The sequence below is a fragment of the Semicossyphus pulcher genome, unplaced genomic scaffold (genome assembly GCF_022749685.1).
Source record: "Semicossyphus pulcher isolate SPU_LCO1_2020_fin unplaced genomic scaffold, fSemPul1.0.p SCAF_4, whole genome shotgun sequence".
NCBI lineage: Eukaryota > Metazoa > Chordata > Actinopteri > Labriformes > Labridae > Semicossyphus > Semicossyphus pulcher.
Window position 1 is genome coordinate 3,150,026 of NW_027211715.1, and position 23,806 is coordinate 3,173,831.

General features: G+C 43.6%; 1 protein-coding gene across 2 annotated transcripts; it reads right to left on the minus strand.

Moving 5' to 3' along the window:
- Positions 1–269: 269 nt before the first annotated feature.
- Positions 270–23,440, minus strand: LOC138607373 (protein sel-1 homolog 3). Of its 2 annotated transcripts, XM_069679960.1 has the most exons (24): positions 23,366–23,440; positions 21,063–21,603; positions 20,831–20,957; positions 18,337–18,458; positions 18,038–18,153; positions 17,680–17,729; positions 17,405–17,528; positions 17,196–17,316; positions 15,320–15,460; positions 15,027–15,229; positions 14,362–14,541; positions 10,490–10,612; positions 10,264–10,404; positions 10,085–10,147; positions 9,827–10,003; positions 6,111–6,238; positions 5,686–5,769; positions 5,494–5,575; positions 3,499–3,574; positions 3,291–3,409; positions 2,987–3,108; positions 1,244–1,358; positions 945–1,008; positions 270–787 (listed from the first exon to the last, which is right to left on the minus strand). In XM_069679960.1, the coding sequence occupies exons 1-24, from the start codon at positions 23,414–23,416 to the stop codon at positions 549–551; spliced, it is 3,309 nt and encodes a 1,102-aa protein (XP_069536061.1). In that variant the 5' UTR covers positions 23,417–23,440; the 3' UTR covers positions 270–548. The 2 variants fall into 2 exon arrangements, with proteins under 2 accessions (XP_069536061.1, XP_069536062.1); XM_069679961.1 differs by lacking the exon at positions 14,362–14,541.
- Between the last annotated feature and the right edge of the window lie 366 nt (positions 23,441–23,806).

A 23,806-nucleotide genomic window follows, 5' to 3' on the forward strand; every position in this document is an offset into this window, starting at 1 on the left:
TACAGTCCCACTTTAAACAAACCAAACTGTTTAAATCCCTTTAATGTTTCTACTTTTGTTTCTGCACTTTTCCTAAACAGTGATGTCTCGTCAGCCTTTTATTCTTACAGAGTGTTTTATATCTTATATCTTTATCTGTGTGTGTAAAGCACTTTGTAACGCTGCTCCGAGAAGTTATATACAAATAAACTTCATGTTTTATTATTTTGCGTACAGGTTACATAACAGAGTGTTCCCTCTGCCTCCTTCTTGGCACCACGCCCCCATGATAAAAAAACTGTGGGTCAGACTCAGCTTTAATTAAACTGCATGATAAGTCGTTTATTCTCTCCAACAAACACTGGAAAATGTAACTGAGGAAACATTATCAGCTCTGTGATAAAGCTGCTCTCGTCTCCTCGCTGTCTCACCACGTCAGATGAGTCACAGGCCTCCGAAACACCAACGTGTCACATGAACAGAGCCGTAACTCATCCTGCTAAATGTGTTACAGCGTGCTGTGTCTGAGGGCTTCTGCTGCGGCTGCTCGGTCATTGTGCTGTTTCATGTCATAAGAGATGATAGAGGAGTGTGGTCCAGAAGGCACACAGACACACGCCCAACACGGTCACAGCCAAATCCCCCGTCTGACGGAGCCACTGCTCGCCTTTCAGGGCGATAATCTCCAGAATCCCCGCCGCTCTGAAGGTTCCTCCTGTGACGTCTTCCTGTTCTCTGTTCATGCTGTCGCCATCTTGGGTGGGAGGTGATGTCCTCGCCCTCACACGGGGAGCGGGAACCCTTTGACCTGTGTGAATGTGCAGAGGAGAGGGATGAAGGGATGGAAAACAAACATGATTACATACTGTAGATTATCCTGTGTGGTAGTAATACAATATGTGGGGAAATTGCACCATCTAGTGGCCAACATGTGCAGGTGGGTGCAGGAGAATAAACTGACTTACCAAGACAGCTCTGCAGCAGCATGATGACAATAACGACAAAGGCAGACAGAAGAGATGCATACGCCTACGAAAAGAAAGAAGAATAGCTTTAATAAATTACAACATTTATTTCTCTTATTGCTTCATCTGGTGTCTTTAACGTCTTATTCATGATGAAAAACAATCTGCATTTCCACATTTCCTCATATCAGCAATTAAAGAAAGCTTAAACCATCAAAGAAGGATCATGAATTAAAGGCGTGCAGCTTGCAGTGTTGATATTTAATCTTTGTACATGTGAGCTGATGCCGTTTGCCTACCAGGACGAGCTGAGCTGCACTCTGAGTCATTCTGCTCAGGGCTTCTCCCATCTGGACTCCGAGCAGAGCGAACGAACACGGCGTCACTGCGTCTGCAGCCTCAGCCTCCACACATCTTAATGTAAAACCATAAAAAGTGTGTCACACATGATGATAGTCATACCAAAGACAATCACAGTGAAAATAACAGCAGAAGTGTGTCACGGAAAGGTTGGAAATCATGTCATAAAGTACAAGAGGAGACACAAAGCTACCACAGAGGTGTTTAGACATAACAGCAGCTAACGTTGTTGTCACGTCAACGCTAACCGACTTTGCCTTTAAGATTTTTGACATTGTCAGAAATCTTTTATTTCTTGCCAAAGGGTAAAAAGAGAACATTGGATTCCACTATCCTGTCATATATTAATTACAGTATTAACAGCTTTTTGCAGGGAGGCAGCCCTGATGGCTCTGTTCCTTTCTGAGAGCAGCACAAAAGTTCTTTTTGCTTCTATTCTTTCTAATTTTAACTTTCCCCATCTAAACATTTATGACTTGTGACTGGCTGGTTCTCACTGTTAAAGTTAACAGAAGGGTACGGTGGCTGTTAAGGGCAATCGCGCTGCAACGGCCCAACCGGTTTCCATCAGAAAGAGGCTGGATAGTTAACAAACACATGCAAAAGTCCAAAACACGACAGAAACGTGATGCAATGAAACAACGTGCTGCAAAAGGCCAAAACAAATGCTTTAACATCAAACACGATGCAAATACAGAAACGATGCAAAGTCAAAAACCAGTGTTGTGACCAAGTCATCTTTGCTCGAGACTCAAGCAAGTCTCGAGTCATTTATTCTTGGGCAAGTCAAGTCAAGTCCCCAGTCAAGTAACTTTTTTCCCACCCCAGATCCAGCACTCTGACCTGTAGTATCCGGTCTTTATAAAGAGAAAAGACAAGGTTTTAGCAGCCCGTCTAATAATGATATTATTGGCCAATTTATATAACCTGTTCAAAAAGTATGACAATGAATTGTATCTGTGTTATCTTGGCACAGACGCAGCCATGATGATGGTCTGCTCTGAGAGCGTGTTGAGGAGTAACGAGTACGACTGATGAGGCTTCTCTTTGGGGGCTTTGATGTTGCGTGTTGCCATAGCGAGTTTGACTGACAGCCAGTCATCCAATCATGACAATCACATACCGGGGAGCTTTTTGAGTCGTCCAATCATGATTCCCAGTTTGCGCTGCATATGTACCTGATAGTTAGACAGAAACTTGACAATTTTATCATTTTATATTTAACAGCTAACATTCAAACGTATGAACACACGCAAGTCATCCGAGTCATCATGCCTCAAGTCAGGTCAAGTCACAAGTCATCAAAACAGTGACTCGAGTCGACTCGAGGCCAAGTCACCAAGTCTCAAGTCCACATCTCTCATATTTAGAGCATTTTACTTGGAAAATTCAGCCAAGAGTGTAACAACAACAAACAGATATTCACCTTCATAAAAACATGTAGCGCTAACACTAAAATTCTGACTTTATTCTTGAAGTCTTTTTTCTTTAACGTGGCCCTGAAGCTCCGTCGTGTATAAAACATTTTGTAACAGTTTTTCCCCCCTAAACATTTATGAGATACGGGATTCGAACCAGGAACCTTCTAGCTGTGAGGCGACGAACCACTGCACTGTGCAGCCCCAAAGAATATTCAAAGTAGTTTTCTCATTGTTGTGTGAGTTCATGGATTAATAAAGCACCTCTTTAAGATCTTCGTCACCACGACGTGCTGCTCGTCGTGAGGCGACACGTCAAACAGGCCGTAGATGTTGGAGGGAAGCGCGTGTCCTTGTCGCACCAGCAGCACCAGGTTGAACATTCCCTGCAAGTCCGGGAGAAAATAAAATCATGAGAGAGGCTGACGGGTTATTCACGGAGAAAGTCTCCAAATAATAACACTGTATAATGCTGTTTGTTGTTTTTATTGCGGTGGGCCGGAGCCCGTGGAAGTTTAATTAAGTTTATCATAGGGTGATGAGATTACAGGCTGAATAAATCTGTCACCTGAGGGCTGCCTGCTACAGCTGCTCTGCCGTACATCGATATGGCCCGACCAACCAAGGATAATGAGTCCGCTCGCGTGCTGGAGGGAAGGTAGTAGTAGTCTCCCATTTTCAGCAGAGCTATAAAAAAAGATAAATACTCGGTGTTTATCGACCGGACTGACAGGCAGAGGGAGAGGTTAAAGCAGAATGAAATGAGAGAAACTCACCGGACGGATGGGGATCATAGTTTAAAATAGAGTAGTTATGATACCTCCACTGACAATCAGGGCTGAGACTCAGCTCCTGTGTTTGGGGGACAGAGGGCAGGGTGAGAGAGGGCAGAGCCAGGATGAAGGTTATCAGCTGCTAACAGTTTCCCTCCGGCTCCCTGTCCTCCTTTTCGTATGTGACTGGAATTCTGTGTTCAGAACTCCAATTACAAAACACAGACTTTGGAAATGGACTTTATATTCACACATTCACCATGAACTAGTTTATCATTGGTTTTGGCAAGAACATTGGCTCTCTGTAAGTCAATTAACAGCACTTACTGATACATTATTCATGACTTTGTTCTACAAAGGAACGGGCATTTAAGAGTTTTATCCTTTTTACTGCTTATTGGTGGTAAATAAGGGAGTGGTTGAACATGAAAGTGTAGTGAGCTAAGCTAAGAGTTACTCTATATTTGAGTTACCCCCCCCCCCCCCCACTACTACATTAGAGCATTTTCCCCCTCCAACTCAAAGTCAGTGCTATTATTCAGGGATGTACGATATTATCGATTATGGCTTGAGAAAAGACATATCGGCATCAGAAGATTTTCTGCCGATAAAACACACTTTCATTCTGCCTAAATGCTCGATGATTGATGAAAAAAAAAAAAAGAAAATGTTACAAACAAATAAATCTGGCATGTTGTTCGTAACATCAGTGGTTTTCTTATGTTGCACGTTGAATGTGTACATCTTAAAAAGCACTGTATTATGTTATTTCTGCTTCTGCCAGTGGGCCACTAAGAGTGGGCATGATATCTATTCCACTGGCGCACAATGAATCTGGGGATACGTTAGGGAAAGGAAGGACGCGTTTGTCAGCCGCTTCTGAAGGAGCCTTCAGACTGGGACAGCCTTCGCCGCTGTGACGCAGTCGGCCTTCAAATACGTCCTTCGAAGGATGCAGCCCCTGGATCGGGACACAGCTGTTGACTGTCGACTGGCTTTGCAGTGTCTTGCTGTGTCGGCCATGTTGGTTGGGTTCATTCGTCACCTACTGTGTTCATGATGTAAACTCTTGTTTTTAAAAGGCGCTACATGACATAAGTTAATATTACAGGGGAGAATTTTCCAAGGACCCCCTTATAATCGTAACACCGATTCAGCCTGCTTACTACCATCTGCACTCTTTGATGCTGTTGGAACTATTTGTAATATAAAACTTATCGACCTAAATACTTCAGATGTGATGAACAGAAAAACATTTTAATTTGAATCATGTAAATGTCACTTCTTTAAAACGGAGGCTCATGTTTTCAAACTGCTCGTGGACTCGACCTGACAGCGTTTATACTTTAAGTCATTTTAAAAGCTTCAGAAAATTAACAGCTGCAGGAACGTTTCACTGAGACCTGAGTGAGTGATTCATGACAGACTGACGTGATGTGTCACAATCAGTTTCTATTGGTCCAAAGCTAACGTGGGCGGGAGTAATGGACACTATATGCTTATTTAATTGGTGCAAATGCTCATCTGCAGACAGTTTTTAATGATACAGAACAATTTTATAATTGATTATAAATTTAATAGAATTATTTCGCTGACCCCCAGGCTATGGTTCGGGGACCCCACTTTGAGAACCACTGCTCTAAGATACTATTGCCCAATCTGTAGAAACATTTCCAGATCTGGTGCACATTTCATGTTGACTTCACTGAATATGCGGTCATTAACTGTCTCTAAAATGCTTAAACTTTGTTTCCATACAAGCTGAACTAAAAGCTCTTTCATGTGTGACGTACAGACGCTTCCACACGTCTTACTGTTCAGAACCTTAAATAAACAAAGCTTCTTCTTCTGCAACAACTGCAGCTTAAAAGCTTTATTCAGACAGCTGAGTAGCATTTTGTAATTAACAGATCATTGTTCATAATCACAGTTAGAGTCAGTGTGGACAGTTTGCACTGTAAAATAAAACACACAAAGGGTTAAAAACAGCTTACTTACCTCACACAGGTGAGCGGCGTTGCTCTGAGCCAAACCCAGGCCAGTTTCAGCAGCCAGAACGTACTTAACGAAAGCCTCCTGCCTGTTTGTGAGACAATAAAGCAAACGGGATGTAACAGAGACAAACGGTAAAGAGCCGAGAAAATGATTAAATGAGCTCAATTGTAAAGTAATTGAAATTAATGTTCCCACCAGGAGCCCCGCAGGTAGGCCTGGAGCGCCTCTCGGATCATAAATCCAAGGTGTCCGTTCTGTTCACACACCTTTTTTAGCATTCTGCGCGGGGTGCAAAGGATGTGAGATGAATTATGGATAATCATTTTCTCCACATAAACGGAAAATATTAAAGCATGATCTAAAAATAGTTTCAGATGTGTTGAGGTCATTTTAAACTCTGCGGCAGGCTCCTCTTTAACGTTAAAGCCACCAGAGGAGGAACAGGAGGCTCAATCTGTGTGCTCGACATTAATGCAGAGACTCTTATTTTTAGATATGCAAATGCCAGGGTCTGACCTTGAATTAGCCACTGTCATTGAAATTAGATGCCACTGACTGCAGGCTACTGTGCAACCGCCCATAACAAAGCTTTCTTCACCAGGCTAATGAAAGCCTCTCACATCACAGCCCCCTCCACATCCTGAGACACCGCTGCCAGGCTTCCTGTCGCAAGGTACCACGCTGCCTCCACTGATCCTGCGACGTGCCCGAACCAAGACGCCTTCAGGAACTGCTGGAAAGCAGCCGTCTGTGGATCATATGGAAAATAAATCAGCTCATTGATTGTCGCACATCACAGGAGCGACTACAAAGCACGATTTAAGGGTAATGGAGATATGTTGAGCCTGAAGCCAGAGATTTTAGTGCCACAAAACTGGAGGAGGTGTTATTCAGAGTTTTGGATTTATATCGACTATAAAGCACTTCCCTTTCTCTAATTATTGTCCTGATGATGTTCTCTGTGAGCGCCACAGATTCTAAGAAGAGTGTGTTTGATAAGTTGAACATTATCAGTGCAGTTTCAGCAGCACCAAACTCTGTGGGTCGAGCCCCTGCAAACTGCACGCACCTGAGTCTTCCTCTTCTCATCGTTTCCTGTTTGCTTCATTTAATATTAACCCTTTGAATTTTACACGGCAAAATTTAAATGTCTTTTATTTATTTATTTTATTTAGAATTGCACTTTCATAAATACAATGAGTGAAATCATCAATAAAAGGGAGGACAGCAACAACAAGGGACACGAGGCTGACGGAGACAGCCAGCCGAGCAGCGGCACGAGCAGTAGTTATTCAATAACAGCTCTTAATTATAGCGAAAAATTCTGGATCATTTTCAAGCTTAGGGAAGTAAAGCTAATTATTAGATTACTTGATGCCAAGTTTGGCAGTTTTCTACCCAAACACAGCTCTGTCTTTTGACTGACTGCTTCTTGTTGTTTACAAAAACAAAAGGGTGAATTTATTCTTCTTCTTTCTCTCAATGGCTGTGTTCAAAATGCCATACTATATATATTATATATTATATATTATATATTATATACAACATAGCAATATCACACTCGAGGTCGTGATGTTGTTCTGAATATCATCTCGGCTATAATCACAGCCGAGATGATACTCAGAACAACATCACGACCTCGAACGTCAAATAGGAAAAAGTAGCAATAAACAACAGATTACTTTTTGCTCCACCAGCTCAACTAGTTCATCAACTTAACTGAAACTGGACTGTTGTTGCCAAGCAACCCAAACATTCCCCTGCTCTCCGTGTTACCACAGATCAGCTGTTTTTAATCATGAACATTTATCTGTTTGTTTTAATTTATCATCAAGCAGTGAAAGTCTGCTGAGTCCCCCTTCTGCTCTTCTGCTGCCGTCCGTCAGTTCAACTGCCGCTGTGACGTTGCAGCGCTTTGCATTGTGGGATACAGCAGGCGAGGTAGACTGGTCCGATGCATACTGGAGATTTTCTCCGAATCAGTACGACATGCGGGTATTTTTGGCATACTGCACATGTTGCTTTTGTTTGCATACTGCAGATTACATGCTGCGTGTGATCAGTCCGGTGACAGTCACTTTTGGAAACAAACTCTCGCCGTATCCCACTTCCTGCCGGCACACACAACCTCACGCCGTGTCTGCTGCAGGTGTAGCTGTTGAAGTAAACACAACGTGACATGTCTGCTCCGTCACCAGCCCGTAGCCTGTATCAGCGTTAACGAGCACCGGTTCCAGGTGCCGCTGATAACAGCAGAACACTCACTGAAAAGCTGCCACGCTAAAAGCATCACCTCGCTGACATGACCCGTGACGGCAGCAGCGTCACGAGCTTGTTTACAGTTTACAGGCAGGTGACCCGCAGACTCTGCAGCTCAGCTTCTCATTTCTTAAACAACCATGTCAGAAGATGATCCTGTGGTCGTGGAAAAGATGTGACAGAAGGGTCAAATTATTGTCCTGCATCAAGCAAAGAAAACAGCTAAGGAGATGCTGAAACTACTAAAACTGGGTTAAGAACTGTCCGACGAATTGTTAAAACCCAGAATGATAGAGGTGAACGATCGTCTTCAAGGAAGGAATGTGGTCGGAAAAAAATATTGAATGATGGTGATCAGAGATCACTTAAACGTTTGGTGAAATCAAATAGTACAACATGTGTATGTTTGATAGTGAAAGTTAAAGTCCAGACGCACAATGAGAAGAGAACTCGAGGGACTGGGACTAAACGGCTGTGTAGCCTTAAAGGCCTAGGAAACTCGGCTTCAAATAGAAAAAGTACATATATGAGTGTGTCAAAAAGTATCCACAAAAATCTGAGTGAAAATAAACAAAGATTGTTTACTTTGCCGTTAGAAGTAAACTGGCCCCGCTGTTGTTTATTTGGTCGCCAAGACTTCACGTGTGATTGATGTCCTGTGACTCAACGAGGAGAGGACGGACGACCGTTGCTGTGGAGCAGAAATCTCCAAAGAGTCGTTTAATTACAACTTCACAGAAATCTGAAGCAGCGGCGGCAACAATTCACTAAACGTACGTGGCGGAAACACCGCTGCTTCTCCAAGTCCACCGCAGTAGGAAAATAAAAGAATGACACGTTGTCATCTCCAATGGCGGATGTGCAGCCGGGGACAGCACACACAGGCATGATGGGAAAAAGGCGATCGTTGGGTAGGTAACGGCAACAGGTATGTGCAGAGACGTTCACGGTATGTGGACAGGAGTTAGCTCAGACTCAGAGAGGAAGACTGATCACGAACTGAGAAGTGTTATTGCACCTGAGAGGGCGGGACAACTGCGCTGGATTGGTTCAAGGAAATTTATGACGTAATAAATATCTAACATAACCACTTCAACCTAGATATCAGGGAAGTTAACAAAGAAGGGATGGCAATAACTCGAGTTTGGATTAAAATTAATTTCTAAAACTTTTTAGATGCTAACTAGTTTGTACAGAAGTCCCTAAATTACATCGTTCATGGTCAGGTCATCGGCGAACTGGAAAACTGGACTGAAGGCTTCAATTTTCCAGGGAGCATAACGATTGGACTCAATGGAAAAAGGTCATGTGGTCTGATGAGTCCAGACTGACCCTGTCCCAGAGTGATGGGCGCATCAGGGTAAGAAGAGAGGTGGATGAAGTGACGCACCCATCGTGCCAAGTGCACGCCTGTGGGGGCAGTGTTATGATCTGGGGTTGCTTCAGTTGTTCAGGTCGACGTTCAGCAACGATATGTGCCCGAAAAATGAGGTCAGATGACTACCTGAATATACTGAATGGGATGTGCTAGAGAAGTCTTTACGCAGTGGCCAGCTCTCCCATCATCAAATCAAGATCTTAACGCAACTCTGGACGGAAATAAATGTTGTGACGTTGCATGAGCCTATCAAAAGGATTCCACAGCGAATACACGCTGCAATCAAAGCTAAAGGCCGTCCACAGAAATATTAGAGTGTGTGACTTTGTTTTTTGCCAGGCAGTGTAAATATAAACATATTACGAATGTACACAATATTCTGCAGCGTTCTTCTCTTGTCTTATTTTTGCCTGAATAACCTCTAAATAACTTAATATTCCTCGTTGTTTCTCATTATAACAGCCTGACTGAAGTAAACGGCCTGTGATCGCTGCTTTGTGTGGAAGAAGCGCCAAATAACACCCTCCTATTTTTTATTGCAGCCTGGAGCAGAAATCCTGGGTTAACGGGACAGCTGATAACCACCTTCATGATGCCTGTTATCTCTGACTGCTTTAGGTTGTGGTCAAGCCACAGAAAGCCTTCACAGTGCAGCCCTCGGGAATAAGACTATATTTAGACAACATGTGGGATTCAAACCTCGTTCCTCTCTGGGCTGTCTGGGTCCATCCCGTTCAGATAATAAATCCCCAGGTTAAACATGCCGTGTTCACTTCCGTTCAGCGCCGCCTGCTCAAAGTATTTCTTTGCATTTCTGTGGTCCTTCAGAACATTCCCGTAGTACCAGCCCAGAGCGTTCAGGGCGTTAATTGAGCCCTAAAGCAAGGAAACAGACACAGCTGTAGTGAAGGCACACAGTGTTAACACACAGATTGATTTCCAGGAGGACACAGGTACCATCTCTGCAGCTTTCTTCATCAGCTGGAAGCCTCGGGTGCCGTTCTTTTTCGCTCCCTCGCCCTGAAGGAGTCAACATCAATCAGTGAATCGATAACCGTCAAAGCACAGACACGCGCACACACAATACATCCAGTGTTCAAATTAATCATGAAGCAGTCTTTGTAATCTAACAGAACCTTCATCAGTATGATGGAGTAGTCGTACATGGCTGCAGCATCCTTCATCTGCATGGCACTTCTCTCAAACCATTTCACCGCCCTGTCCGTGTCTTTGTCGACTGTGTGTTCTCCTCTGTAAAGCATCGCCGCCAGGTGTCTCTACAGATAACGGAGTGTTTATTAGCCTCTTCTGACCGCTGACGACGTCTGTTTATCATTAACAGGTACGATTCAAGTCACTCACCTGAGATTCTACGTCTCCTCTCTCTGCTTGGAAAGTCAGATACTGAAAGACGTCATCCGTCTCCTGAGAGAATCTGCTTAAATCCTCTGGATTGCTGAGGTAGATGTGTTCAACCACATGTTGCTTTAGGAAAGACAAAAAGAAACAAACTCTTAGTTCACATCATGATGTTCACTTTTCTGTGCACAGCAGGTGAGGGCAGAAGATTCCTGACACAGTAACTACTTGCTGAGCTAACAGAATCTAGCTGGTAAGCAAACATCTACCAGCTAGCCAACCTCGCCCAATGTGTTAAATTCACACACCTGAAGCTTCTTAGCTTCTGTTAGCGTACTGCTTGAAACCTTGGCCCTAAAATTTGGCATGCTAAACCGTTTTCTTATCTCTAGATGGATTTTCAACATTCAAACATTTGAAACATCAATCCCTTCGTTCTTCTGCCGTTCTCTTACCTTTTAGCAAACAGGGGACCCTGGGAACATGGGGATGCTCTCTTTGATATTCTCAAAGCTAACAAAGTAGCTAACGGTCAGTTTGCAAACTCTCCAAAGTGTTAGCTTAGCTAAGTTCACCGCTTGTACCTTCAAATCCTGTTTCATAACAGTCTGCAAACATTTGCTCTTATTTAGAAATGATTCATTACCACAGAGGAGTTTAAATAAAGTAAACAGAGCACAGCCGCTAAGTAAGATAGCTTCCTCTAGTTTAGACTGGTGAAATAGACGATTATCTGTGTCACAAAGGTTGCTATAAATCTCTGCCTATATTTGCAGAATCTGTCGGTAAGGGGAAAGAGTTTTTAGTGTTGAAAGCCTTTCAGTTCATGCTTGTGGCCCGTCTGTCGTCAGATTACGACTAATCATGTTCAAACAGGCTTCGGCTGTTGAAGGAAAGCTTTCTGTGTGGAGAGGAAAAGAGGCAAAACATCAGCTATCGTCTTACAGTGCGTCTTCGTTTCTTTATAAAACAGACATCTGTATGAGTGCAAGATGTCGTGTCACAACCTCAACTCCATCCTTTGGTTTAAACTTAGTAGGTGGACTGTAAACAAAAACTAGCACAAGCAAGAGGAAGAGGAAGTCTTTATCTGTTATCAGTTCGTGTCTGTGAACCTCAGGTGCATTTAGAAAGCTGATGGATTCAGAGACTCACCAGAGTCAGCTCAGTATAGCCTACAACAAACTTTCATTGAGGTATTATTTCGTTGTAGTTTCCTGCTTCGTTAGCTTTATTGGCTGTGCTTACCACATACGAGAACAAGCCCATAAGTGTCAACAGATTGTCTCAAACATTGTTCCACTGATCTCCACCTCCTTTCAACCCGTTTCCAATCAGCTCAGAGAAAACAGCGGGATTTAAATAAATGGCAGTGTTCTAATTTTGGCGGTACATTTTGTGGAACCTTATCGAGGACGATAAGAGGCTGAGAAAATAGGTTTTCAGGGTTTTTAATTAAGATTGTATCCAGACGGATTATTGTACTGACATTTACTCAGAACGTTTCCAGGTTGGTGTAAATGCAGCTGCTACAGTTCCCACTAATAAACTTCACCACAATGGTTTTTCTCGGTGCTTTGGCTGCAGCAGTCTTTCTCTGTTTGATGCAGCTTATTTAAATGTTCCGGGAATAAACAGGAAATCAGTCTGAAGTAGAGTTTTCTCAGAGCGGACTCCTTATCAGTGGTGAGCTCTTCTTCTATTCATCAAACAGCTGACTCATTCACATTTTAAATTAAGATTTAAGACCCACCTGTTCCTCCTGGTGAACCAGCAAACACACTATTAATCCTGTTTGGGAGACAGTCCCTCCTGTGTTACAGCTGTCAGGAGCTTCTGCACATATACAGTGTCTTAGTCCATGACGATGTGTACGGTAAGTGTGTGTGACTCATGGCTTTACTAATGTATGTGTTGATACCGTTCACACTGCCTAAACCTTCTGATCGGTGAGGTTAAGGCATTAAAACTATTCCTGTTCCAGTTTTATTGAAATCCAATATCAGCCGACTGATACGGGAGTTCTGATACCGATGTTAGACTTTACAGATATGGCGGACGAGTTCAAGACTTTCTGAACTGCAAAAGTTTTCAAAATTTTCAAAGTCTTCTTTCTAAACAACTAACTTTATTACTTACTTTATAACTAACAATATTTAAAGTGATAATCTTGAAGATGTTTATGTAAATAAATGTCTGTTGAGTCTCTAGCTATCGCAGAAAGAGGTAACATAATGGTGATTGAGCCGATGGCCCACTGATGAAAGCCTTTGCATTTGCAGTATATAGTATTATTACAGACTGGGTGTCTGTGGCGGCGTCCAGTTAGTGACGCGTTTTCCATCAGCCAGCAGTGGTTGGTCTGCCAGAGAGGGTAGGCGGAGCTAAGCGGCTGCTTTTCCGGTCTCTGCAAGTGTTGCGAGTAAACAGTAATCTACTATGGCTGAACAAACAAAGAAAAAAGATGGATGACTACAGATACAACTTCAACAAGAAGTGAAAATCCAAAGAAGAAGAAACAAACTCGACGCTCAGATGAAGCAAACAGTCTGAAAAGGAAAGCGACCGTCAGCCAGGAAGATCAAGAGTTACAACCGGAGCCAACCGTGGACGTCACACATGCAGCACTGTCTGGATATCTGGGAAGTGTGCTCCCGCAAAACTGAGATCTTCGAGATTATAACTTTAACAATATTTTACAATGTTAAAAGATTTTAGTACATACCGCTATCAGCGAAGCTACAATGCTGTGCTAAATGTGCTGCAAACTGTGCTGAGAGAATGGTAAACTATGGAGTCCCAGCGAGTATTGGAAAATATATATGAAGATACCAATGTAACTGTTCATATTGCCCTGAAAATATTGGCTCTAAGACTAATACAAGAGCTACCAGTATAATAAAACTAATACTAATAAACAAGACAAAGTCAATTCATGCTACATGTTCTGTGAGGCTGTATGGTGGTGCTAAGCTAAGAGCTTAATGCTAACATGGAGAGGCCAATCTGCTCATATGACAACGGTAACCAGCCAATCTCACGCAGGATTAATGTTCACCCGTTCACTACAGCTGTGTCCCAATTCAACGGCTGCAGCCTTCAGAGGACGTATTTGAAGGCCGATCGGGTCACAGCGGCGTGTTGAAGGCTGTCCCATTTCGAAGGCTCCTTCAGATTAGGCCGACAAATGCGTCCTCCTTTTCCCAGGCCGCGAAGGATGCACCCAATGGATCCTTCGGCCCAACATATCCTGAGATTCATTGCGCGCTAATTTAAACGAGATGGACTCTCAAGCAGCCGATGAATACACGTTTAAATGTTAAAGCTGTTGGTAAACTCAATGGAATCACGAGCTATACAAATGATAAAAATAACGAAAGAGGCTTTGAAACTTCAAATTACCTTTAAAATAATAGGTTAAATCATGTGACGTTAGTTATGTTAGCTAGTTAGCCCGCTAGCTACCCGTTGTTAGACGTCAGGAGCAGCGTTTGGTAACGCAAGGGTAAGGGCGGGAACAGCCGGTGACGCAAACAGGAAATCCTTCGTAGACCAGGCCGTCTGTTTTCAGTTCGGCCTTAGTGTCTACACAGCTCATGTAAGATTAGCATGTTAGCTTGCTCATATTTTCTAGTTAGCATAAAGCATAAAGCAAAATTTTGTCCAAAGCGTGGTTCTAGATGTCAAATCAGGGGATCACAAAAGGTATTACAATGTATATTCTGAGGACCGGGACTGAAGGGCAATCAAAGGGAACCAATTACTGTACTTTGACCAAACAACAGACAGACATTGCTCGTCAAAGTCACTAGCATGAATTAAAATGCTAATTAACTTCCTGGTGATTTCAGTCATTTAAACGCAGCGTCTCAAACCTCATTTTCATGAATCTTGGTAACGTCGGTGGTGCTCTGTGCCCCGATGTTGGAGTAGTAGCTGTAAGCCAAGTTCAAGTCTTTGGGGAAGCCATCTATTCCCTGTGTGTGCTTGTACCCAGCATGCATCAGGGCCAAACGGTCATCACCTGCTGCACCAATCAAACTGTAGACATGACCCTGAAACACGTAAGAGTCAATATAAGCAGTCATCGTTTTAGAAGAAGCGTTACATGTTAGAAAGTAGGCCATGCCTGGATTGTATCTCTAAACACCTGAAACTCTCCCCCCGGAGACTTCTGTTGGTTTCCCATTTGTATCCAAAAAAAGTTTACGATTCATTTTAGCGAAAATTACATTAATTTCAAAGACATAACCAAAATGTATTGTGGCCTAAACCTGATCAAAAGTGTTCCGTTTCAAAACATTGACCATGTTTTCAACACCTTGTAAAACGGCTGCAGGTTTGGTTGGTTTGTGACTCAACAGTACTAAGTCAGGTTTTAGAAAAGATGGTTATTTACGGTACAAACAACATATGTATCCACCTCAACCCGCTTCCTGCACAGACTTTATTTATACACAATAATTTAGAGACAAAGCGTAACAATCCCGTTTAAAAATTAGGGTTAGCATTCAGCGTCAAAGAGAGGCATGGACTCTACCTGTTGTTGATCGGCTGAGTGTCCCAGACCTGAGAGGTGGATCGTGGCCAACAGCAGAGAGGCTTTGTGGTTCCCAAAGCACGAGGACTCTTGTAGCAGTGACGTTGAATTAAAAGTGATTTTATTATCCTGAGTCCTGGTGAACACTGAATTAACTGACTGCTCAAACAAAGCTCGCCCGAGGTCCTTCATGCTCAAAGAACCTGCAGAGAATGATCCAGAAAACGGTCACAAACTGTGCCTGTTGATCTGAATGAAACGTTTGTGTTCAAACAGTCAACGAACTATGACACCTGTTCTGATTTCTTCCTCTTTTGCTTGCAAGAAATGAAAAAGTCTGCTGTATTTCAGCTGTTGTTCCCAGGTCCATGTTTGTGTGCATCTCTTCTCTCCAGACCGACCCCACAGTCGAATGAATGGAGGGGTGCAGACACCTGAAATGAAGCATTTAGATCAACCTGTCAGCAGCAGTGTTCCCATACTCCACTGGTGTGCAGTTTCACGATTTAAAACCATTGACTGTATATTAGAGGTGGACGTTGCTGTTTAGTTTCAGAGGTAGGGAATATGTGAAAGTATCTTAAAATTGCATTCCTTCTAATGGCCAGTAGGGGGCGACTCCACTGGTTTCAAATAATAAGTCCACTTGTATAGAAAACAATAAGAAAACGGACCAACTTTTCACTCGACTTCAGACCTTAGTAAACATTTTCCTCAGGAGTTTATTGTGTCAGGGCTGCACGGTGGTGTAGTGGTTAGTTCTGTCGCCTCACAGCTACAAGGTTCCTGGTTTGATCCCCGGTTCGGACATAGCGGGCCTTTCTGTGTGGCGTTTTTCTCCCCGTGCATTCGTGGGTTTCCTCTGGGTTCTCCGGCTTCCTCCCACAGTCCAAAGACATGCCCGTCATCATTGGTGACTCTAAATTTCTCTTAGGTGTGAGCGAGAAAGGTTGTCTGTCTCTGTGTCAGCCCTGTGATTGACTGGTGATAAGCTGTATAGATAATGAATGGATAGATGGTTTTATTGTGTCAGTGATGCTTGAATTTAGTATGGTAGCCCTGATGGTAAAAACCAATGACGATATATAAAGATGGACGACTTGTCTCTGTCTACTCTGATTGTACAAAATTAAAGCCAAAATAGCCCCGTGATAGGCGCTGCCATCTTGCGCTGGTGACGTCATTTGGAGCCAGAGTCTTCGCAGTAGAGATCAGCGGGCGGCGCCGCTGTAGCCACTTCCGCTAACCAAAACACTTAACTTACCGAAAAAACTGCAAACACCCGCACGCCGGCGTGTTTAACAGCAGAACAGCTTCTCGTGTCGGTCTGAAGCAGATATTCACGCTGATGGAAAGTTCAATGACTGTAGTGTTAGTGTTAGTTACGTCTCCTCTCGCCGTTCCTCCTCTACTCTGCTACTCGGGGACAGAACGCTGCAGGAGCCCCATTTGTCAACAGAGCTGTCAATCATGAGGCCACACCCCCTTTTTATAGCATCAAATAACTAATTAAAAGTGAACTTGTCAGAAAAATGAACACTTGGACATAAAACAGCATGATAAGAACTAACTATAATGACAGAAACCATGTTTGACAAAAATGTATTTGACATGTATTTAGATTTTATAGTTTGACTCATGTCCCATCTGTTAACATGGAGGAGGCGGGCTTTATGAGCTATACTGCAGCCAGTCAGCAGGGGGCGATAGAGAGGGTTTGGCTTCACTTTTGGGGAGCTGTCGTGTCGTCCATCTTTTTATACAGTCTGTGGTCAAAACACAGCAACGTATAAAGCTTAATTTTTGCGTGAAATGTTTTTTTGTTGATCCTTCAGGGCCACTGTCATTTAGAGTAAAGTCAATACAATAAAGCAGGGTATGTTTTAGGGCGGGGCTACCTGTGATTGACAAGTGGCTACCCCCCTGTCCTGCCAGCAGGAATATCAACCAACCTCTCCAAATATGGTCACTTCTGGCTCAACAAAAAAACCAAGATGGCGACGCCGAAACGCAAACGTCAGGGCTTTTAAACAGCAGTCCATAAACCAATTGGTGATGTTACGGTGGCCACGCCCACTTCTTATATACAGTCTATGATTAAAAATCTATGTAAGATTGATCCCATCTGATTGGTTGCAGCACTGCTTTAAAGGACTTATATTATTTCACCTTTGCTGCTCCTGGTGACTTGTTTGAGAAAAGCTTCTGCAAATGTTTTCATCTCCCGACACTCCTGATGAGTCCGATCCAGCTTCTGCAGCGTCGACTTCGGCTGAAGTTCATTTTTTACCTAAAACATTAAAATTGTATTTTAACACAATGTGGTCGTGAGAAACAATAACATGTGAGTTCTGATCAGACAACAGGCTCCTCTTTACCTCCTCTGTTCCAAACCGATAGAATTTGACCGGCCCGATATACCCGCGCACGCCTGCCATGAACCGGCCTCCTCCCATCACAAAGTATCCCTCAGTGTCGTCATAACGGATTGTCCTCCGAAACCTATAAGATATTCAACAGCACTCAGAGCAGCTCTCATTATCATTGTGCATGTGTCAGTCACGCCTGTGTTAATGCAGTGACTGACTAATGGCTGCTTTGTGAGGGCAACAGTAAATTAGAAATAGTGCATCTTTAGAAAAAGACGTCTTACTCAAATGTACTTCTGCGGCTTTTATCATCCCACGTTGCATCCAGCAGCACCTGAAAGACAGACATCATAAAGCATGAGATCACGACACGCTGAGAAAAAAATCCTTTCAGCTGTGAGCCTCTCCAAATTGCAGAAAAACACAGCAATCGCCCCGAGTTTCCCAGCTGGAAATGAACCATCTTTCAGCATCTCACAGCTGTTCTAAAAGGAAATCAAACTCTGCAAGGCGAGGCCGCCGAACCAAACCAAAGAGAGAGAGAGAGAGAGAGAGGAGGAGGACTGGAGGATGAAGCCCAGAGCTGTGTTTTAATGCCCGTTCCTTATCCCACCTCCCCGGAGCATAAACCAGGTTCTATACCTGAGCGTCCCGTATGGTGCAGTCTAATCTAATCCACTTCCGCAGCGGCAGCTCCACACCGGCTTCGAAAGCTTCTTCTCTTCCAGTTGTCACACGAACCTGAATTATGACGTCCCCTACACAGGAGATATGACAGTCATATATTTCACCGCAGGAGATCCAGAGCTCTTTATTAATACATAACACAGTCTGTTCCACAGCCTCGCACAACACACATCATCACTCACAATCATCTCATGATACCTCAATCCAATCCCCTAAACTGGTATCAGGTGTACCCACAAGCTGCTGTGACCCACCTGCGTGTGTAAGCAGCATCAAAACAGAGTCGTAAGAATTCTTCCCATCCATGTGATGGATGATCCCACAGAGCCTCGTGTGACACCAATTCAGCAGATAGATCCACACGGATAAGGTGACGCTGAAAAACAAGCATCAAGACACAGTTTGACAAATCTTCTCTGCAGCGACTGAAGCGTGACGTTAAATTTAAAACTCGCTCTCGCTGCTTAAAGCGACTGACCTCTCCGTCTCTCATCGAGCGTAAATAAAAAGCTCATATGCTCAGCTGAAGCGCTTCGTGAAGCTTGTCGAGTCATTTGTAATAACAGTGAAGTGAAAGTGTGCTAAAGCAGCTGCCAGCGCTGAAAGGAAACAATCACTGACCTGTGGCCCTTCACTCTGCTGATATCAACAGAAAACACTTTATAATGTCGCTGTTCCTTTGAGCCGGGGAACACAGCCACGCTTTGGTCTGCTGTGTCACTAACTCAAACAGAGATTGTAAAACATGCTCTCACTGCTGGGACGTCTGTAAATCTCTTTCTACCTGCACTAATAGATCTACTGCTCTGCAAAAAGTCGGCTCTTAAAAACAAGATGAAGGCGACTAACGGGAAAAAGAAACGCAGAACAAGAAAAGTAAAAACATTTCGACTTAAAGACCCAGAGAAAAAACTAGATAGAAACAAGCACATCGTCTGATACAAAGAAAAGATTAAAGGATTATTTTCTCTGTTTGAGGGAAAATGTGCTTAAAGTGAGTCTTGAAATATTTTATATCGCGTGGAGTTCAAAGAGAAAGATTGTTTTAGAGTAAGTAACCCTGGAGCGCCGCTTTGGCTCTGTGGTTTATCGCACTGCACTTTATCGTAATACCATTCCAGCTCCCATCAGCGAACAGATTGTTAGCTGTTAGCATCTGCATGCTAACAGCTAACAATCTGTTCTAGATCCAAAATTTAACTTGAGATGAATTCCCTTGAAGAGGTTCAGATTTCCCGACTTCCTCGAATGCATCAGATCGATCCGACCTCCGTTCAACAAACGAGCATTTTAAAAGTTTTCTTCTCCTCTTGAGGACAGACCTGACAAAGCTGGAAGTTTTACTTCTTTCAAATCTGCCTCATGATGTTGAAATTTGGGCGAAGGTAAGACCCGTTAATAACGAGTACATCACAAGAGAACGGTTTCTCTTCCTGTAACAATGCATCAGGGGGGGTTCGCCTTAAGTGTATAGGACAGCCGATCATCAGAGACTATATCGTCTCAGACTAAAGGCTGATGGGATCCCAGATTGCTAATGAACCTAACGAGCATGTCTTTGGACTGTGGGAGGAAGCCGGAGAACCCGCAGGGAACCCACGCATGCACGGGGAGAACATGCAGACTCCACACAGAAAGGGCCCCTGTGCCCAAACCAGGATTTGAACCAGGAACCTTCTAGCTGTGAGGCGACAGCGCCAATCACTGCACGGTGAAATGGCCTGGCCGAAAAATGATTTTAATCATCTAAAAAATAAAGAAGAAAAACGTAATCCTGATGCTGCTTGCTTAGAAAGAAAGAAAATGTATCTCAGGCGTCTCAAAATATTCTCTATTTTATTCTGTTCTATTGTCTGTTCTTGATATTTGAAAGATGCTTGAAATAAGAATTTCTGACTTTAACAAAGTCTCTTTGTTCTCGTCAGTGTCGATCAGCTTTTTTAACCTGCTGATTCTAGATTCAGATATTCAGTCACTCAGAACCACAAATATGACAGGAGCAAGTTATAGAGTCTTATTGAGTGGTGAGAAGAATATCATGTCAGACAAACTGACCTGATTTAAGATTTCACTTAGATTTTACTTTTTCAGCGACACATTTGCAAACTGTCTAAAATTGCTGCGAGGCTCCAACAGATGGTCACATCTAACTCGGGTTTTAATCTCTCTGCACAGACTTCCTGTTAATTCTGAACTCATTTGAAATTCTGGTGCTCCCTCTCAGTGGCCGACACGGCTCCACAGTACATTACGGACCTCCTGCACCCCCCGCGTCTTGGGGCGAGATCTCAGGTCGTCTGGCAGGTTTGTTGAGGCTGTCTCAGACACGCTTTCAAACTGAGGGAGAAACTTTCCTCCCTGTAATCACGAGCTCTGCGGATTCTTCACCTGAAATAAAACATCTGCTCAGACAAGCAGTTCGGTCTGCTGTGTCACATTTTATGTTTTAATTTGCGTCCCTGTCAGCTCCTCTTGTATATTTCATCTTTGTTGTCTTCTTTTGATTTCATCTGATTTCCTCTTTGAAGCACTTTGTGACTTTGCTGTATAAATAAACTTTGCTTTCTTTCTTACAGCCGATGCATCTTATTGTGGCTGACAGGGTTTATTGTACACCTTTAATGTCTAATAATTATCAAGTACAACATTTGGATACCGTCGGGAGATTCCTGCTGTGTAGTTTAACTCCGCACAGAATAAGCTGCAGCGAGCACGGGCTGCATGAGACATCAGCGTGTGAAGACCAACCTGGGACGAGACACCGCTCGGTGACGAGCTCTCTCCAGGGATCTGTCGATAAACGGCTGGAGCCTGCGGACCAATCCAAAGTGCTCTCCGCTGCTCGCCATGGGGAACGTCAGCACATCGATGATGCCTGTGCAGACACACAAACAGCAGACGAGTACAAACAGAAACAATGTTCAAAGATTTGCTCATAAATATGTGAAAATAAGAAGAAGTGTGTGATTAACGTTCTGACCTGACTCGTGTGCACACTGACGAGTTCTGTTGCGCCTCATCTGCCACATCAGGTGAGCCGACCATGAAGGGCACGCAGTGGGAGGCTTAGCGGGACGCTCTGAGAGTGGCTTCACCTGCAGCACTTTATAAAGCCCCAATATTGAAACCTTGTGCACCCCTGGTTTACTGGCATCATTAAGATGGTGTAAGAAAGCTCGAACCGTCACATTCTGTGCGTCCATCACGTGCCTGTTGAAAAAGTCCTGTTGATATAAAAGCGACGGAGGAAGGCCGAGCCGCACCGGGCGGATCCTGTACGCTCCTGGACGGCTGCTGCTGATCCATTTCTTCCTGAAAACGAAGAAATCTGTCTTCCTTAATGTGGACACCAGCACCTCCACTGTGAGCTGACACGGCCTGGAGCAACGATACCGCACAGCGCACACCGCTGAGCCATCCACCACTCTGTCAGGAGCTGACTGGAAGTCTATGAAATCGTCAGCCGGGCTCTCAGCAGGCCCGGCTGAGGAGGAGGAAATGGTTTGTGACACACAGTGTCCCTGGGTGAAGAGACAGAAGAGGAGATAAATAAAGTGAATGTAATGAAAAACAGACCAGAATGTTTTTTACTCAATAAACGGGTCAGGAACATGGAGAGGTGCTGGAGGACAGTTTCACAACCATGTTCTGAGAACCAACGCGTTCTCATCCACGGCCGTCAAATCACAACGTTCTGTGACGCTTCTCTGCGTGTCAGACAGTTTGATCATCTCTGAAACCTGAAACGTTTTTTTGTTTAAGTTAAGACAACTAAAGTACACGAAACACGTCATGGTGTGGTTTTAAAATGATGACCTTCGATCCTGGGTCTCCTGGACTCATCCTGCCCGACCTGCAGCTCATGACACTCGTTCAAAGCACGGTGCGTTCCATGTAAACGCTGACAGACAACTTGTGCGTCTGTATGAGACGCTAAGCGCCCTGACAAAGCCGCTGTATTTGATGACTTGGGAATGAGAATCTATATTTCATCACATAGCCCCGTTCACGAGCATCTTATCCACCGCATGAGAGCAGGTCTCACAGATGTCCGATGGAAATGCTTAAAGGGGCGCTGGTTTAGCTTAGCGGTTAAATCGTGCGTCCATTGAACAGAGACAGAGCCAGGTTCGTCTCCGACCCTCGGCCCTTTGCTGCATGTCTCTTCTTATATATCCGCCTCCTTCTGCTGTCTTATCAAATACAGACAAAGGCCAAAAACAGAATGTAAAAAAAAGGAAAGCTCAGAGAAGCAGCTGTGCGGTGCTCTTCATCTGATGTGGGGGAATAAACCAGATGTAAATTGGCCAAACCAACCAGTCAGTGCACATGCTTCGAATCTTTTGCAATCCTAAAAAAAATCTATTTAAAAAATGTCAGAGGAAGCTTGAAGCAAACCTTTGAGTCAAAAAGTCTTCTTCATGTCTTATTCTTCAATATTATTCAGATTTTTTTGCTTTTGCAAGACACAATATAATAACTTTATTTTATTTATATAGCACCTTTAAAAACAAGAATTAACAAAGTACTTTGACAGCCAAGCAAACAAAGTAAAGCAGAGAACAAGCAGATCATAAAACCTGCAAATCACAAAACCAGCAAATCACTCAGGACCAGCAAATCACACAACAAGCGAAGCACAAAACCCAAAACCCAATAGGCAGCAGGAGAACCCTCACAACCAAGACCAAGGGGACGGAGCAGGAAGAAGTAGAAAGAGTTAATAAAATGAAATATAAAGAAAGGAAATAATGCAAACAGGGACATCTTTCTGTGTCTAATCTGACGTCCCAAAGATGAAGAACAATTAACTGTTCGATTGGCAGAAGTACATCAGACGGTTTTTGCTCTTCAGGACTGTCCGCATGCAGGATGAGCGTCCTGAACAGGCTCATCATGCAGCTTGTAAACAAACAGTTTCTGTTTACACGTTCAGCAGTTTAAAAGGAACAGAAGCGATCAGAGGCGTGTTTCTGTCGAGCTTTGAGAAAGCAGCAGCAACACTGAAACAAATGCATGTGAAGCTTCCTGCTCGTCTCTGCCTGTTGATCAACTTAAACCTGGTGTAAAAACCTGGAGCTGTTCTGTAAAATAACATTATTATATAACTTACTATGTGATAATAAAACCTCCACCTGAGGGAAATGTCTGGCCCTTTAGATTGTAGATGTTCCACCATGTTCCACCATGTTCCACCATGTTCTCCAGCTCGTCTCTCACAGCGTCTGCAGAGCTCTCGGTGTACACTGGACTACAGAGGAGAAGGAGAAGAGAGTTTCTTACCAGTAAAACAGCCGCCGTGCAGAGATATCCCAACGTGAGGGAGTGAAACATGTTGGTTTTCTGCCTCACGGTAAGACGAGTTAAAACACCAAAGAAAACAAATGATCCGTCATCGTGAATCCATTCGATATAAAGTCAGTAATGTGTCATGTGTCGACACGTGGCAGAATCCTTCCCAAACAAGGTCAGCTGTGTGAGATACACCCTCTGTGATGCAGCATTACCTGATATTCTGGTGCTGCAAGTTTAGCTATTTGCAGGAGCTGCATCTAAAGGACAACCCACCTCAAAGGCTCGGCTGGATTGACTCTCTTGCTGTGTAAAGAAACAGTTGTTAAACTTGTTTTATTTCCATTAGAAAACTTCCACAGGAGCGATGCATCAAAGCTCACAGTCTTTCTTAATTTGATGTTCTCGTGCCAAGGCCGTGCTATCGACCGG

What these genes read in the sequence shown, in the direction of transcription:
- LOC138607373 (XM_069679960.1), bottom strand. Translation starts at nt 23,416, where the DNA reads ATGTTTCACTCCCTCACGTTGGGATATCTCTGCACGGCGGCTGTTTTA. An exon ending in ACAGCCCAGAGAGGAACGAG is followed by an intron (nt 6,239 to 9,826) that starts GTTTGAATCCCA and finishes TATGATCCACAG; the next exon opens with ACGGCTGCTTTCCAGCAGTT. An exon ending in GTGACGAAGATCTTAAAGAG is followed by an intron (nt 1,359 to 2,986) that starts GTGCTTTATTAA and finishes TTTTACATTAAG; the next exon opens with ATGTGTGGAGGCTGAGGCTG.